This window comes from Hydra vulgaris, chromosome 09 (assembly GCF_038396675.1).
Source record: "Hydra vulgaris chromosome 09, alternate assembly HydraT2T_AEP".
NCBI lineage: Eukaryota > Metazoa > Cnidaria > Hydrozoa > Anthoathecata > Hydridae > Hydra > Hydra vulgaris.
The window spans coordinates 60056779-60076491 of NC_088928.1; the positions used below are offsets into that span (position 1 = coordinate 60056779).

The window sequence follows — 19713 nt, forward strand, 5'->3', positions numbered from 1 at the left end:
TACAATGGTTTCTAGCAATAGTAAACAGACGTCTGTTTTGTAGAAAATTGTTTTGCTGATAGATTTGAAAGTAAAGGTTACGATTGGAAATTGCAGCAGCACAATGAGAGAAAAACCATGGACTTGACTTTGGAATCTTCAACAGAGAATAAAAGATTCCAGGCTAGCCTGAATCCAAGAAGTTTTTTTTTTTTTTTTTTTTTAATTTTTTTTTTTTATACAACTTCAATATATTTACACATCGTTACGTTACAATTACATAATATAATATAATGCAACGTAAAAAATAAAATTATATATAACATAATATTACCACGTATCATAATAAAAAGTGGTTTAACAAATATAACTAAGTATAACGTAAACTAATAGTGTTTCTTATCATAAAAACATGTTGTTGTAAAGGAAAACTCGTAGAAGTCTGAGAAGACTTATCATCGAGTACCTCTTTAAGTGGTTAAATAAAGTCTATTTTATATTTATATATAATCAGAAGTGGTTAAACAGTATACAGTCAGTGATACACATAAATATTTTAGTATAAATTTTGTTGCTAAGTTTAATACATGTCAATATAATTGTTGATATTAAGTATGAGGTGTTTTAATTTATTTTTCAAGTTGGCAGGATTGTTTAAGTTTTATTGGCAGGATTATTTAAGCACATTAATTAAGCACATTTGGCAGGATTATTTAAGCACATTAAGATTAAGTTACGTAAGAAGCACATTTGTCAGCAGGAAGACGAAATATTTCTACCCAAGGGGCATCACGAAGAAAATCACGGAAAGAGTCCCAGTCAGCTTTAAGGTAGTTATAAGAAGTACAATGATAAGTAGATTCTGATGATGAAGAAGAATGAGATAATAGCTTTAGAGTGATCAAACGGTGATAAGAACTAAGGGTGAATGTGGAGAAATTGAGCACTGACTTGGATCAGAAACAAGGCATAAGTTGAATAGAGAAGGTAAATGATTCAGATTGTCTGGAAAGCAAATTAAAAAGTTGACTATTGTGCCTTAACGCTTGCAGATTCACTGACACTGGATCCAACATAAGTAAATTTTTATATTTTAACAGACTTTCAATACACTTTTGGAACTATTCTAAAATCGTCGTTTATAGCAAGACTTAGTTTCATGTTACTAAATTCTGAACAACTTTGACTTCATGTATCGAATTTCATAACTTAAGTTACGCAAATTAAAGTGTCAGTTTAGTGTTCGCAAATATTTTTTCTCTCTCAGTTAATATTTGGAATAACTTTAAGTTATTCCAAATATTAACTGAGAGAGAAAAAAGTTTTAAGTTGCAAATGCCAATAATACTAAGAGCTTAAAAACAAAAATTTACTCCATCAATTTTTAAAAATAATGTTCCAGCTAACTGCATCTCGTGTAACTGTTGTGCTTATTTTCTTAATTTTGTAATCTATATGTAATTTTGTAATTATAGTTGTACTTAATTTCTTAATTTTGTAATCTTTATAGTATATTTATTTTATTGTTGTGGGGTACGCTGTCAATGTCTTATTTATTTTTTGGAGCTGCGTGTCCTTTAGAACATGTATAACTGCTCTAAAAAATTTAAATCAATCAATCAATTTTTATTTTAATTTGGCAAATTTGTTTTGCAACAACTTTGTGTGCAAAATTAAAATTAAAATTGACAAATTAAGATGAAAAAGATGGCCAACTTAAACGCAAAAAGGTGCAGTTTAAAACACGGAAATTATATTAACATAAAAAAACAAGAAGTAAAACATAAATATATTTATTTCTAACAATAAAAATGTACACTCTAATTCTAAATAGAATTAAATACTTAGTGGGATATTAAATAACAACAAAAAATCAATAAATCCCATTAACTGTTTAAAAAGTTAAAAACAAATAAATATGCTATATTTTTCTATTCATAATTTATTTTAAAACCTCTGTATAAGATAGTAAAAGCTATAACCAAATTTTGTTACCAAATAAAATATTTTCATAACAAAGACAATCAATAAATTCCACCTATAAATCAATTTTTCACCAGATGTATGGAAAAATTCTGTATTTAACACGTTCACAGTACTGTTTCCATGCCAACCCGTGTTTTACCAAGCATTTTTTTTCTTCCTTTATTGCAGAGTAAATGAAGATAAAGATCAAACTGGTAGGCCACACCCAAGGTAGAAAATGCTTGAAACCTAAATATAATATTAAAAACATTCGTTTATTAAGATATTTTTTTTGTCAAGAACTGATAAGAAAGATTAAAAAACGAACCACACGGGGCTGAGAAAGCAATACAAACAAGAAAATCTCCAAAGTAATTTGGATGACGCAAACAATCCCACCATCCATCAGCGAGCAAATCTTTTCCAGTTCCTGTAGATATGTAATCAAGTCCTTAAAAAAATTTTTGAACGTTTAAAAAAAAGTTTTGAAGATATATTTTAAGTAAACCATTATAATATTGCAAAAATACATACTTAAATACATACATACATATAAATGTATACAAATTATCCCTTTGCCTGTATATAATCTCTTTACAAATTTAAAAAACATCCCTTTATAATTTTAGTGCTTAACATGGGATGGGATGCCATCCCTAGAGTGTCCCACTCCCGCAAAATTTTAGAACTATCAGGCCAATTTTTAAATTGAGGTTTAGACTAAGAAAAAAATGATATGTACCGAGTACTTTTTTTAAATACAAAAATTTTAGGGTCCCATATAGAAAAAGTTGAAAAAATCCTTTTTTACCGTCTTTTTTAGGTATTTTTGCTTAAAATGTTAACAAATATATTCTGTAACGACTTCAACTTTTTACACAGTATTATTTACTATCTTCTTTATATTGTATAACAAATTCGACTTAACAAAAATTAATTTTAATTAAATATCAAATTTGTCAAGTGGTTTTGTAATTTGGCAACGTCAGTAATGTAACTTGTGCCAGATTTCACTAGACAGTATCACTAACTGTTATTTACTGTAAAGGCTTAAATTTGGAACAATATAAAAATGTATTCATAAAAAACTTTATATAATAGAAACATATGTGCCTATATAAAAAAGTTTGATTATCTTATTTCAACCAATTAATTATTCTTTAACGATGGTTGCGTCTAATCTGGCCATTTAGTTTAAGGGATATTTCTTTTCGTGTTGTTTCTTTAGTGTTTTTCTGTGGTCACCATAAAAATGGATTTACATTCTTGTAAACTACTGAAACCTAGTGAACCTCTAATAAAAGAGAAAAACTGGTTGGTGGAAAAGCAAGATCCACACGAAATCATCATCAAGATTACTTTATTGGATTTGGACTAGAGAAAAGTTTGTGTCAGTGTAAAACTTCCCCTTAAAACTGCTTTGCTCATAAGAAAAGAAGTGCCCTGAGAAGAAACAAGACCAGATTTTGGAATCAATGAATCAACTCTGTGACATATCAGCCATACACCTATTAATTATTATGTGTGACATACACATATTAAACATTATGTGTATCTCAACATGGAAGTGACATACACATATTAAATACCTGTGATATTAAACTACACATATTAAACACCTGTGATATTACTTGTGATATCACTGTTTACTTGTTGGATATTACTTGTGTTTACTTGTTGAATATTATTTGTGTTGGATATATAAATTGTTGGATATTACTTGTGTTTACTTGTTGGATATTACTTGTGACATCACTGATTACCTGTGATATTAATTGTGATTTACCTGTGATATTAAACTACACATATTAAACACCTGTGACATACACATCAAATATTATGTGTATCTCATGGACATGGAAGAAGGACTGGGAATTTTTACTGAACCAAGAGAAGTATTCACTGATAATTTTATGCACTATTTCAACTACGTTGAAGTATTGCATTTAAGGTAATTGCTTACATTTTACATTAGAATAGTATTGTTTATCTCCAATTAGGTTGGTTTGATGATCAGTTGCAACATAAATCTTGCACAACGAGAGAAGAACAAGTCTGATCACAATGAACGCCTTGAAAACAGAGCCAACGCCCACAGGACAGCTAAAAGTAGAAAACAGCTCTAAGTGATAAAGAAATATAAGAAATCCTCGAGAAAAGTGTGGATGTAAGTAGCTCAGAAGTCAAATTTATCACTCTCTTCCAGCCAAAATGGAAAACCAGATTGTCGAATGTTGCTATTCAAATTGATCTTACAACGTTAAATCATTAACTGATGTCTCTGAACAATTAGGCCTCAGCGTAAGAGGCCTAATTGTTCGGTATCAGCGTAAGAGGCCTAATTGTTTGGTAAAAGTATCGTTTTCCAATTTCGCGATCATCATTTCACCATAACCGTAGAGTAGAACAAGAAAAACAAGGTGCCCAAAATAAAAAGCATGAATTACATTGGAGGTGACAGTTTATTATCTTAGAGGTGACTAGTCAACTATTAAGATGTTTAACTTCAAAAAACCTGAGCGCATTATTGTGCAAGATTAATGCACAATGAGCTGTACATCTTGAAACTTGTTTTAATTGGCCATAGTTTTAAAACCTGAGAAATTTATAGTTAATATTAAAATTTCATAGTAATATTGAATATAGTTAAAAAATGTCCCCCACATTGCCACCCACAATTAAGTTATGCCATAAAAATATTGTTGTCTTTATGACTATTATGAAAGTATTTGATTTTTAAATTCGCTATAAAGCATAAAACACACCTAAGTAAAAACTATTTTATGTGCTTGTGTAATATGTTGGTCTGAACTGAAAAATTACACAAATACAGAAAATAGTTAATACAAATGCGTTTTATGTTTTACTCATTTCTTTTGTCTTTACTCATTTCAATGTCTTTTTTAATTAATTTTATATTTATACAGTAAATTTTTAAAGAAAAGTATTTTTATCAAAATAATATTAAAACATAGAACATTATTAACATATATTATCCATGCATTTTAGATTTTTCTAATATGTCAAATAAATATAGCAAAACTGTTGTTGACAAATATTCAAGAGTATGGACAAAAAATTTAGTTTCGTTTGAAAAATGTATAACATCAAGAAGTGTTCTACCCTTTATTGAAAAACCATTAGATTCATTTAATAGAATGCTAAAAAAAACTATATTATTGGACGTTACAACTACCTGGCATCAATTGAAAAAGCAGAAAAGAAAGAGTAATAAGTTAATTGCTATCGAAATAAGTAAATTACTTATTTCGATAGCAATCGAAATAAGTAATTTACTTATTTCGAAAAAAAAACTCAACTTTCCAAGTATTTCTAAAAAATTAGTTGGAAGAAAAATTGAAAAGGTTATAGAAAAACATGACAAGTATCTTAAAAAGCCTGGCAAAAATGAAGAATGCTCTGTTTTTGGAGATCTTTTTGATATCATCAATATTAAGGGCATACGGCTTAGTCTGGAAGATAAAAAATTTTATAACATACAATTATTAAGTTCAGGAGAAGTTGGTCACAGTAATAACACGCACGTGTCATTACATGCTTCAAAAATCAGAGTTTGTAATGCAAAAGATACAACTTCTACAAGCAAAGCAAATAATTGTCCGGTTAGCAGTTCAACTGCATCAGAAGAAAGTGGTTCAGATTTAGATTCACAAGACAATTATGAACCAGTGGAATTAAAAAAATCAAGAAAGAGAGTATATAATAGAACAAAGTTAGCATATAATCTTGTGATAACTGAATCTTTAAGTACAAATAAATCTGCTAGAATCTGTAAAAAGTTATTTGAAAAAGGTATTGAAATAGAAACTCCAAGTCAGACAGGAATATGGAGATCAACTATAAGGCAAGGGGAAAGCATGAAGAAAATTGTTGCTAAAATGGTACAAGAAGAACAATTCTGCCTACATTTTGATGGAAAGATAATAAACAAGACTGAAAACCAAGTTGTGATACTTCAAAATGAGAAAAGGAAAATTAACTTAGGAATTGTTAAATGTAAAAGTGGAAAATCCAATGATATTTTTGAAGCTTTTAAAAAATTGCTAAATGATTTTGATGCATGGAAATGTATTTCAATGATTATATGTGACACAACAGCAGTAAACACAGGAAGATTAAATGGTATAGTAAAAATACAAAATGAAATGGAAACCAGCTTTACTAAACCACAATATTAAGGATGTCAGCATCATATACTGGATCTCCTTTTAAAACACGTTTTGGATCATTTTGTAAATTGTAAATCAACAAGTCCTGGTTTTGATCATAAATTTGTGAAGGACTTAACGGAAAGTTATGAAAATCTTCAAAAAAATTATACATATGAAGCTGAGCCTAATCATTACAAAATCTTGGGATTTCCTTTATAAGTTATGTAAAGCTTTTAGTTACTTCAAGAATTGTAAAAAATTACCAAAAATTAAGTGGCACAAGCTTCCTCCACTGCATAGTGCTAGATGGAACTCTAGAGCATCATATGTTCTTCTTGCCTATTTTCTTATACCAACATGGAGGTGTGAACTTGAAAGTGCAGTAACTTTTATTGCAAATCAATAGAAAAAACTTTGGTTCAGCAAACAATTATTTGATGATAAATCATATGAGTATATTTACTGAAATTAAGTGAACAGCTGCTTTAAATCATATGACTACATTGATAAATCATATGACTACATTGACTGAAATTAAGTGTACAGATGCTTTAAAGTGCTTTATGAAACACTGGAGCAAAGAAGATAGTGTTGCTCATATTCCAAGAACAAACATCATTGCTGAACAAGGCGTTAAATTGATGGAAGATCTCCTTCAAAATTCAAAAAAATGGGAATATGCAAATGTGAAATATATTGGAAAGAATGATTTGTGAAGTGTTAAAACTAACTTGCTGAAAATAATTACTTTTTTTGATCCACTTCAATGATATGTAGTTTATAAATACTAAATATAATTTACAATTAGTTTTATTTATTTTTGTGGCTGTTCATAAATGGGTTGGAAATAAGCTTCATGCGTCCTCATGTAATTTATAAAAAATCACATTATTATCAAGGGAGGGGGGGGGGGATATTTTTGCAACTAGACTACCATTAAACCAGTTTTTTATTAATTACTCAACATTTCTCGAGTTATAAAAGTATGGCCACAACAGATTCAAAAAATGTCATAACCCTAATGCACACTGCAGATATCATACTAAAATAAGGAGCTGAAGGATCTTTAGTACATTCATGAACTGAGGGTCCATCTATGTACTAAATGTATTATCTGAGCAAGTAATAAATAATTTCAAGAGCTGAAACATCAGTTTACTGCTCTTGAAATTATTGATTATGAAAAACAATGTGTTATGTGTACTAAAACATTATGCTGCTATTCTAGTTTTAAGAACACCAAATTACATTAAGGAAAAGCTTCTAAGTGTATCTTCACTGCTATGTAAAGATTGAAAGCCTACGTGAACTGAAGAAACACAAGCCAAGGTGTTTGATACTAATACCTAATACAGATCTTAACATTTTTTACATATGGAAAATTTGTTTAGCTTTCTACTAGTCTACATTTAAGAGCGGATATAATTTTTTATAACCGATTGTAAAAGAAATTCAAGCTTGCTACATAAATTAGGTATAAATAGCTTTTATAAAAACACTTTTATTTAATTGTAAAATAAAAGTGTTTTTATGTTTCTAATATCTTAATTAAAAAAGAAAACTGAAAGAAATCTCAAATTACTTTTTCTTTTTCTTTGTTTTCAAATATCTATTTAAAATTTACCTGAAATTGCTGCATATTGCGGATCTCTGCGAAAGTGGAACTTTTGTAGTGTAGATATTCGAAAGATGTAATAACCAACAGCTATAAACAAACAAACTAAATAAGTTAAAGTCTAGAAAAAAAATTATGAAAAAAATCAGCAAAATATGATACCGATATCTCGTACTCATTTTGGTATTACACAATTTCTGATTTCAATATAGTTTTAATTTATCATAATACAAGAAATTAGCAGTGAAAAGCATTTACTTGTAAATCAACATCAGTGCATAACACAATATAACTTTTATTATGTTTGTGGTTCCACACTTATGTGGTTTGGATGAATTTTCATGTCATGTTTAAATAAGAAAATGAACTTTTGACTTATCTAACAAAAATGGTAAATGAATGTAAACCTAATAAGTACAATTTATTAAATAATATTAAATTAATAAATGGCTTACCAAATATAACTATTATTGGCAAATAGCAATACCATGCCAATGAAACTGGGAATAATGACAGATACCGCAATTGACTTGAATTTAGAAAAGGTACAATGACTAGAAACAATGTAGATTCCAATAAACCACATTTTTCTTGAGATAAAGTTGCACTGTAATATAGTGATTCCTAAAATAAATGTTTTTAGAGGTAATCAAAATCTAAAATGTCAATGAGTAATACTTGGGCACTCCCTTCCCAATCAATTCTCCTTGCTGGTAGTACCACATTAAACTTGTTTTTACGTGTAGTATTTTTGATGGGTATAAAGTGGGGGAAAAAAAATAATCAGATTTCCATATTTACACCCACCATGATGTAGAAATAGAAATCTGTTTAGAAGTATTATATAAAATGAGGAAACAATATAAATAGGTATAAACATTTTATAAACAACTACTTTTATAACTTAAGAATATTAAGTTATAACTTAAAGTTAACCATTTCAATTTAATAGAAAAAGAAGTTACAAAAGAAATCAACTTTAGAACAATGACACAAAGGATCAAGTTTATCTGCAAGAACAAGCCCATTTATAAAAGAAACTTCTCAACAAATACTTAAGAAGATACACTAAAAAAAGGTGCATGAGGTAGGGCGCAGTAAGAAAAATCTATACTGCCAAGTAAATTAAAGCACAGAGGAAACAACAATTTTTCTGTTGTTCTTTTAAAAGTAAGGATTGATTAAACAGAAAAATTATTCATTTTTATTTAGGAAGCATTTTTTATAAATATTGACAACAAAAATAATAAAAGGAAAAAAATCTTACTATATTCAAATTAAATCACATTACCTCTATGTATAAGTAATGTAACTATATCATAATTTAAAATATTTATCATAGCTTAATAACAAATAATGTGATATTTTTATCTTTTATATTTGTTATTTACTTCAATTTTATCCAGATTATAGTGTTCGTAACATTAACATAGTATTGATTACTTAATTGTATACTGTTAAAACATTCTTTCAATAAAAAATGTTTTCAATGTTTATATGCAAGACTCCTCCCTTCCTTAAAACTATCCATGAAAAACAGTATCCCCAAATAAATTCTGAGTTCATCACTGCCTATAGCATATATTCTACTATAATATCTAGTAAAGTGTTTTTAAAAACAACTTTTTAAAAAACAGATTTTTTCCAACCCTTAAATGTGTTCTATAAACAAAATAATACTGAATTTAAAATATTTTTAAATAAAATATATTTCTAGGGGTTGCTAAGGACCTTTGAGCATTATATGGGTCCCTAACATTATCAAAAAAGTTTCTCAACAGTATGTCATGTTGGGTCTTAAAAGAAGCAAAATTCTATAAAAATTTCAAAAATATGAATTTATTTATAATATTATTATTATAAATTTTAGTGAACAGAAATGATAGAAACAACATTTTTTAACTAAAAACGAAAAAAGGGAATTTAACAAGATTTTTTGATTATAATTTTTTTTCTTAATGTTTCTTTTTTAATTTTAAATTTCAAAGTGTAGAAATTTTTTTAAATCTACAGGGTATCAAATTTCTATTTAAATTTCTTTTTTTTTTTAATCTAATTCACTTACAACAAAGATGCAAACAACCACTATTAACTTGGAAGTTACAAGAAGACAAAGAATAGAGTTAAAAAGCAAGATAACAGTTGACAGAAAACTTGCAGGAAGTATGAGTCAGAAAAACATGAAGATGTGAAAGAGTTCCAAAGCATTAAAGGGAAAAAACTAGCTGAATTAAAGTCTTTAGGGCCTAAGAACAGATATAGCAAAATAATGTGACTGCTGAATGGCAAGTCAAGCAAGAAAGAGTTTTGGTTGAACTAAAGATAATAGCTCCTTTAAGCAGTGACCATAATAATATTAGTAGAAAAGAGAAAAAGCTACAACCATATGACGATGGGAAAGAGGCTCAACCTTGGCAGATAAAGCAGGTGGTATGGTTACAATCCATTTTTGAACCTTGCCTAGAGAAAAAGAGCATAATTAAGAACAAGCCCAAATATGACAGCAGTATTCCATACAGGGACAAATAAGAGATTTATAGATGGTTTCTTTATAAGATCAGTATTGAATAACAATCCAAGAAGACATAAAGAAGAGAATACAGAGTGAGGGTTGCCATTCATTTATCTGAATAGAAAACTTAATATAAATTAAAATATAAAAATTGCACAATTAAATTTACACAATATAGATATAAAATTTTATAAAATTTTGACTTTCTTGTTTAAGTTTATATGTTTACTGGCAATGCTCATAAACTATCATCAATTACATCTTATGCCATAATCATATTATGGTTACATATTTGTTTCAGCAACTTATGAGTAACTTTGCAAATTGTTTATCTTATAGCAAGGAATTTAAAATAAATAAAAATAAAAAGTAAAAATAAATGCAAAAAACTACTAATACCTCAAACACCATCGCATCAAGAATGTATATAAGTTGCATTGACAAAACCATTAGTAAAGAGGTATTAGAAAATCTTCCTTGTTCCCATTGTTTTGCAAAATACCACACGTCAATGATTGCCTTAATCAAGATTTGCATAATAAAAGAAAATCAATGAAATCCTACATATTATATTGGTAATACAAAAAAGTTACTACACTTAAAACACTCATTTTCATTACTATTTTGAACAGTCCACCATGTTAGAATATAATATCTATTTTTGTATTCTTACTATGGCTACTGAAAAAATAATTAGCAACTATTTGTCAATTAATAACTAATTTTAGGATATATTTAAAGTCAAATACTTTGTTAGACTTAAACAAAACATTTTAAAATGTTACCCAGCTAATCAAGCCAGCCTTTAACATAAAGGCCCTTAGATCAATTTGGCCTAAAAATAATGGCGAAACAACTTTACCACACATAAAATCCTTGATAATACCACCTAAAGAAAAAAAAGATACATAAAACTAAAGTAATAAATACATTTAAAAAATACTTTATATAAAACTTGATTTAGAAAGTAGCATTTGTAGTATTTATAAATATTATACATTAGATATCATAGATTCAATTAGATGACATAGATTCAATGCCATGGTGAACCTATAAAGATCCCATGCCAATTACAGCTTCTTCAAGCCATGTACATAATTTACTAAGTTCAATCTTAAAGATTTTTTACAGTTTTTTCAAAAATGATTTCTTCTGAAAATTTATGCCATCATTTTGTAAACTGTTTATCATAAAATTTTCCTTTATTTATTGCTTTTTATAAGTTCTATATAAAAATGTGCTTGACCTCTGTTAGTACCTGGACCATATGCTGATATGGATATTTGCTAATTTTGATACCAAGATTTATCTAACATTATATCTATTGCATCCAATACTGAGATCATTTTTCAATACCGGTAATACCGGTATTGAGTTATTTTCTCTTAAACATGTTTTCTACATTAGAGGGGGACGTAATGCTATATTTTAAATCAGTGCTGGGCATTATTTTTAAAAATCACGCACGAAAACTTGTATATGTTTTGTCTGATACTTTCATAAGAATAAAATTAGCATTCTCCAATTTACTCTTATTTAATTCTAATCTATATAAATGTTTTGTTTACAAAAAATGGTATTCATTAGAATAAATTAAGTTTGAAGCGGAATCATGCACGGAACAGAAAAACGCAAATTTTAATTACTAGGCAAATAAATTTTAATTCCTCGTAAATTATAAGTTCTAGCAGTATACTTTTTTTTAATTATTAGTAGAAATTTCCAGAAAGTTACAGGATTGCACTACTATCAAATTATTAAAGTTACAGTAATCGTTTAAATTCAGTTCAAGGGCGGTCACACATGGAAGTCACGCACGGAAGTTAAAAATTTGTCAATTTCATGTAGTTATTTTAATGAAAATAAATTGCTTGTGAGTATTTCAATTGAAATATTCTCTACAACTCATACTTATTATATTTTAGATAAGAAATAACATCAAATATTTCTGGCTCAAATATAAAACTTTTGAGCAAGCATGATTTTATATTCTCATTACAATCTGAACGAGCGTTGTTTATCGTGGCTAGAAGTTTTGAATTTTCCATTTTGTGTTTTTCATGGAGAAAGCAATAGTGCACAAGCCCAATACATTTATTTTAAAATGTAGATACTTAAAAAAGCCCAATAATATTGGTATTCCAGTATTGGTAATACCGGTATTGGATACACTAATTTTATCCAACTTATGAAAAATTTTATAATAACCGATAATAGAAAAATTAGCAGTATTTTTATTGGTTGATTTTAAAATTAACACACATTTCTGCACCATAGTAACAGTTTAAAAATTTTTTTTAAAAATGTTTGCAAAAGTTTCTTAAGTTTTTATATTATTTATATATCTATTGTATTTTTTCTAGATGGATTTTTATTTCAATAAAAATTTAGGATATATTATCTTAATCATTTTTTTTACTTTTAATACCTGGATTAATTGTTGTTTAACAACTTGTTTCTCCATGTAGCGGCCTTGTTTGTAAAAGTTTATGTTTCAGAGTTATAGTTGGGAGAGGGTTGTTACCACAATTGAAGTAGCCTCCTTAACAGGCATTCGGGATCTTGGGGAGGTGAATTAACATTGGGAAAAAAATATATGTAAGTAAATGTTGCTTTTTAATTTAGTAGTTCACAGTTTCCCGTTACTAATTTATAACTGCTCTGCTCTTTAAGAACATTGAGCACTCTTTTGTTGAATACACTAACAATGAATCGTGCCCAAATTAAAAAAAAAATGTCATTGAATTAAGCCCTTTGTTTAAAAAAAATGTCATCCCAAAATTAACATATGGTACAATTATATATCTAACATGACTGTTTTATTAATCTTACCCAACAACACTTTCAAAATTTAAGAGTTTTCCCACCCTTTCTTGAGCTTCCAACACCTAAGAAAATCTAACACACCTTATTAGAAGAACCAGCCCAATCATGAAATATGAAAATATTCCAATACTGTTGTATTTTACTGAATCGGGAGTTAGGAAATAGTGTGCACAATAAAGAGAGGCAACCTTAGCAGATGTTAATGTAATGAGATGAGAGGTTAATACTAAAAGATAATCCAAAATGATGTAAACTAGAAGACACAGTAAGAGTGATGCCGTTCATCATGATAATTTTTAGCAGTAAATAACTGGGTTTAGTTTGGGTTAAATTCACAAGCCACTGCAAGTCCCAAGCTGTCACAAAAAGTACTTGTTAAATAGTTTAGCGAGTATCAAAGAGGATTCTGGAGAACACTTTAGTATCAACAGAGTCAGTCTGTAATAGAGCCAAGCCATTCAGTGTGATAAGCATTAAAGTAACCAATAATAACAATATTGGCTGATGTAAATAATGAAAACTATGTAAATAAAATATAAGATAAAATAATCACCAATTATAGCAAGATTATATACAAGTTAAGTTTGACTTTTGCAAAATCTTTTAATTGATAGATGCTCTAACATGAGTTATTCTTAAACTACTTAATGCAAATATTACAATATATATTAATATTATTACCAATATATATTGCATTGTAATATTCATATGCAATATGAATATTACAATACAATATATATATACATACATATATATATATATATATATATATATATATATATATATATATATATATATATATATATATATATATATATATATATATATATATATATATATAATTATATATACCATTGTATACAATGCACATTTAACTTTTTTCAGTTTTTACCATAATAAAACAAAAGTTTTTATATAAATTTCATAACTTTATGCTCTTTGAATTCTGTAAATCTTTCCTTTGTTTTTGTAATCTTAAATTGGTTACAAATAGTTTGTAACCAATCATAAATTGTTTACAAATAATAATATTTTTGCAAAAATAAAGTAATTTTACAGCCATTTTTTAGTAAAATAAAAAACAAAGTAACTTATATTTTTAAAAATATTACCTGATGGTAGATTTTTTTCTTCAAAATAAGAATGACAAAAGACAAAAAATCCAACAACAAGTGAAAATAAAAATGCAGCAGAGATCATCGACAAATAGTGAATAGTGATTAGCTGTAAGGGCCATTTATTTAAAAAAAATAGACCAACAAATAAACTTAAAGATGTGAAAAGCGCCCATAAACCTGCACAAAGTAAAAATAAATTTCTATAATTTAAACAATTTAATTAAAGTATTTTGTAAACAGATGTAACTAAGTATGCAGTTGTAACTAAGCAAACAAATTTAACTTAGTAATAATCAGAAAAATGCTCAACACTATTAAAACAGTAATAATATATATATATATATATATATATATATATATATATATATATATATATATATATATATATATATATAAAATGAAAATAGCTTTTTAACTAACCATTTAATCTGTATGTGATCCTTTTAACTCCCTCATTTACTGGAGGTCCAAATGCAAGCTTAAATTAATAAATATATATTGTAAAACTCCTTAAAATAATGTAGTAATAGATAAATATCATAGGTATCAATATATTTTTTTATGAATAACTCATAAAATAGATAAGTAAAAAACCTTTTTTTTATCTCAGGTTATATATAGTTTTTGTAATTTAAAAATACAAATTTGGTAATATCACCTTTTTCATATGTACCTTGAATGCATGACCATGATGACCATGGTGACATTATAATTATGAATAAGAAGCTACTAAACATTTTGCTTCACACTTTTTAAATTACAAAAACTATATATAACCAAAGATAAAAAAAAGGTTTTTTACTAAACTATTTTATAAGTTATTCATAAAAATATATCAATACCAATTATAGTTTGTATTTTGCATGTTGTAAAACTTACATTAATATAATTATACTTAAGATTAATGTTCAAGTTAATAAAATAACCTGTTGAAAAGCTAAAAATAATAATTACTAATTAAAATAATTTAAATTTAAACTTTATTTTATTTTAGTTTATTTTTTAAATAAATTAAGAAAAAAAAACACTTCTAATGATACTGTATTCTATGAACTATATTATGTTTACCTTTCCAATTGGTGCTGATAAAATTATTGCTTGAAAAAAAAACCATCCAAACACATATGTAAGAGACTTCACATTTATAAATGTATTTAGAACAAACTTCTCTGGTCTTAGAGTTGGCATGCGTATAAGTTCACACTTTTTTTTTCCTTTGCAATTTAAAAACAACATAAAAAGTACAAACAATGTCAGAAATAGTAATGCTACATAACCAGTTAATGATAGAAGATTTTTGAAGAACTGAACTGAATAACAAATGGTTTTTAAATGAACACATTCTTCATTTGACTTGATTTGCTTAGGGGAATCAACTTCTTCAGTTTTCTGATTAGAAGACCTTGTTATTCTTCGGGTAATTATCATTTCATCATTCAATTGGGTTGTTTGTTTATTTTTCTTTAATAAAGATGTCGTTTTTTTAGCTGTGTCACCAAAACTTTCTGCATCTTCAAATTGAGTAGAAGAATCAGCAGCCTTTATATCTGGAATAGTAACCTTTGAGTCAAGTAGATTAAAATGATCAGTTTCATCAGAAATCCCTTTTTTATTGCTTAATTTTGTTATTTGAACATTTGCAATAGTACTAGATTCAATAAACTTTGAACGCAAAATAGAACGAGTTGGTGACCGAGACCTTGGTGTAGAGGTCTTTTGCATATTTTTAGGAGATTGATCAGAAGAGTTTAACCTTCTTGAAGGAGATCGACTTGGTGACTTAGACCTCTTTCGTTGTCGACTTGGGCTTGACGACTTTCTTCGTGATGGTGATTTTGGTTGAAGATAGTTTTCATTCTATAAAAAATTAAAATAGCTGTAAGACAATGGAAAAACAGAAAAAACAAAAATACTTTGAGAAATTAATTAAATAATGAAGTTTTTGTTCTATTTATTTAAATGATAAAGAATTTATACAGAGCCATCATATAAAATGAAAAATAAACAATATTATAGTAAATAACAGTAAAAATTTACTACATATTGTATACAATTTTCTAAATTTATATTCCTATATGAACACATAGGTGTAAAAAAAAAAATTTATTCATATTTTTCAACATAATATATTTCTCATCATTACTATTATTATAAGATCTATATTTAATTTCTAAGAAAAAAAGTTCCAAAAATCAAACTTTCAATATGTTATTTTGAAAAAATTATACTGCATAGATTAACCAATATTGATAACTCTAGGTTAACTAGTGTTTTATGGGTAAACTTTATAGATATTTAATTTTACATGCTTACTTATGTATTTTAGTGAATATAAATATTTAAAGGCTAGCAATAAATACCAATATATATATATATATATATATATATATATATATATATATATATATATATATATATATATATAAAACTCGCATTATAACTACTTGTTTAAACATTTTATTTATTTAAACAGAGCTTGCATATATTGCTCGTCAACTGGGAGATCTTCTATAAAGTAAACACAGTAGTAATAGTTATTCGTCCCTTACTAGAATTTAGTAAAAACTCGGACGTTTTAAAGACAACAAAAACCTTTTAAAAATATATTTAAAAAAAATAAAAAAATTTATATAGCAATAAATTTGACAATTATAAAGAACAAAGAATATTAACTACATATCACATACTAGACAGTATTTGGACGGAATATCAAATACGTTTTCATCAACATCGCCTTCTTTTTCAGTTAAAAACTTCACACGATAATGGTTTGCAATTGGATTAAAATTTTCTACAAAAGCTTTGTAATATAAATCACTTCCAGGCCATTTGGCATATACAATGTCTCCATCTTTATGCTTGGCTGTCGGCATACCTACGAGTTTTAACAAATACACATAAATAGTATGTCAGTGGTATTTAGTTGTAAATTTCCATTCATGAATTCCTTCGGTAATGACAGTTGAATCTGCGCGCATTTAATTTTGATTGGTCGACTAATTCGTTTCCACACTGGGGGTCACGATAGAAATTTGAAATAAACCAAAACAGTAATAATAAACAATTATAACATTTAAATTAATCTAACGCATCAAACTTATTAAACTATGTCTCATATATAAAATTCAGTTGTTATTTTTCGTTAATATAAATTGACTATTCTTGTAAAGCAACCGTTAGCTCTTTACTATATTGAAGACAAAATACATTTAAGAAAGAAAACATCTTAAAAAATGTTTTTAGGGTAATTGTACACCAAGTAAACAAATAAAAAAGTTTGTAATAGTAATTACCAAGAAATCATAGAGGTAGGGGAGGGGGAATTCGAGTATCGTGGGTCAGAAATTAGGATATAATTTTTGGATTTTAAAGTGAACAATGGCTAAAAAGTGTAAATTATATTGTGCCTAAACTTAAGATAAAACCTACAAGTCGTGCAATTAAAAATCTACAACTTTCTTTAAAGTTGCTTTGGTTATTCAAGAACTAAATCACTTTTCTTTTTTTTTTTATGAAAATTTATATATTTTTTTAGGTAAACTATATATGAATACACTTTTATCATGAACCATATATCAGTATATATAAAATGTAATATAAAATATCAAATATTCATACTTATAATATAGTAGGTGGAAATTGGAGAATGGGAGGGGGGGGAGGGCAATTGCCTTACGAGTTTTACTGACTCACAAAAATAAAAATGAGATAATAAAAAAAGTTCTTCAAACTCTCCCATTTGGCGACAAGAAATAAATAGTCCCATTTTGCCAACTGTATCTAAAAAAAAAGTTCCAATTTGTCGACCAAAGGTGCAAAAAGGCCTCATTCTCCTCATTACGACTTTTAGGTAGGTTTGTGATTTATATAAGATCCTCGTGTTTTAGTAATTTTTGTGCATTTATAGTCAATATTAGTGTTTTCGTAGTGTTTTCGTCAAGATAAACACTTAGAAATCTTGTAAGAAAATCTCTTTTTATTTCCTAATCGATAAAAATTTGAGGTAAATTTGATGGCAGAAATCATTTTTTTGTAATCAAATGGATTAAATCAAATGGATTCACTTTAAAAAGTTCAGCGATATCAGTTGGAAAGGAATAAGTTTGTATAATCTGCAAACATAATGCTCGTTAGTTTTGAGACTTTATTCAAGCCATTTATATGAATTAAAAAAAGGAGAGGTACAATAATTGAACCTTGTGGGATTCCACAGGATATATTAAGAAAAGTGGTTTGATAATCATTGTTAAATGATACAAATTGTTTTTGGTTAGATAGATACCCAGGAAAAAAAGTTCTATAGATTTTCTATAAACTTTTGAAACATATAACCTGTAGAAATTCTGTAGAATTCTATAAAATTCTGTAGAAATTCTATAAAATTTTATAGAATTTTAAAGACGTTCTATAGAATTCTATAAAATTCTATAGAATTTTATATAAATATAGAATTCTATAGAACTTCTATAGAATTCTATAGAATTTTATAGAATTCTATAGAATTTAATAGAATTTAATAGAATTTTATAGAAATCTATAGGATTTTATAGAATTCTATAGAATACAATAGAATTCTATAGAATTTTATAGAATTCTATAGAATACTATAGAATTTAATAGAATTCTATATTTATTTAAAATTCTATAGAATTCTATAGAACTTCTTTAGAATTCCATAAAATTTTATTGAATTTCTATAGAATTTTATAGAACTCTATAGAACTCTATAGAATCTCTATAGAACTTTTTTTTCTATAGAAAAAGTTTTATAGCAATTTCTATAGAAATTAATAGCATTCTATAGAAATTTTATAGAATTTATATTGGCCACATGTTTCAAAAGTTTATACAAATTCTATAAAACTTTTTTTCCTGGGTAACTTTTACATCATTTTAAAATTTTATTTTTTATTCCATAGTATTTGAGTTTATAAGTTAAAATATGGTGATTGACCGTATCAAAAGCTTTTGATAGGTCAACAAAAATTGTTAGTGTATATTGAGATTTTTTAAATGATTTTGAGATTTCACGTACAAATTGGATAATAGCATCTTCAGTTGAGTTATCTTTCTTGAAACCAAATTGATTGATGTAAAATAGATTATTATAGTGAAAATATTTTTATATTCTGTTGAACATTATTTTTTATAGAATTTTTGAAAATGTAGAATGAGCAGAGATGATTTCAGATTTGTCCTCTTCTTTAAAATAGGAATATTTTTTGAAATTTTTTGGTATTTAATAGATATTGTTTTTGTTAAACTAAGAATATATTCTTAGTTATTCGCGTGGGTATATTGATTACTGGAATGTATCCAGATTGAAAACAGACATTTAAAAATTTATTAATATGCTTATTAATGTTATAGTCAAAAATGTTTAGGGTAACGTCACCGACAAACTGCACACTTTTATTTACGCTTGATTTATGTTTAATTATATTTTTAACATGGTCTTTGAATGCGTCAATTTTTCCTGTAGGCGGCTTGTATAACCCATGCACAATAATACTTCTTACACATAAT

At 26.9% G+C, this 19713-nt stretch overlaps 1 protein-coding gene across 3 annotated transcripts; it reads right to left on the reverse strand.

Moving 5' to 3' along the window:
- Window positions 1–1756: 1756 nt before the first annotated feature.
- On the reverse strand, window positions 1757–17163 carry LOC101234437 (delta(14)-sterol reductase LBR). Of its 3 annotated transcripts, none has more exons than XM_065806220.1 (10): window positions 16875–17163; window positions 15256–16044; window positions 14608–14665; window positions 14182–14364; window positions 11029–11078; window positions 10643–10762; window positions 8187–8355; window positions 7741–7821; window positions 2273–2395; window positions 1757–2193 (listed from the first exon to the last, which is right to left on the reverse strand). In XM_065806220.1, exons 1-10 carry the CDS (start codon window positions 17058–17060, stop codon window positions 2033–2035), a joined length of 1920 nt encoding a protein of 639 aa, XP_065662292.1. In that variant the 5' UTR covers window positions 17061–17163; the 3' UTR covers window positions 1757–2032. The 3 variants fall into 3 exon arrangements, with proteins under 3 accessions (XP_065662292.1, XP_065662291.1, XP_065662290.1); XM_065806219.1 differs by having other exon boundaries at window positions 2273–2374; window positions 11029–11132; XM_065806218.1 differs by having other exon boundaries at window positions 11029–11132; window positions 16875–17162.
- Window positions 17164–19713: the final 2550 nt, after the last annotated feature.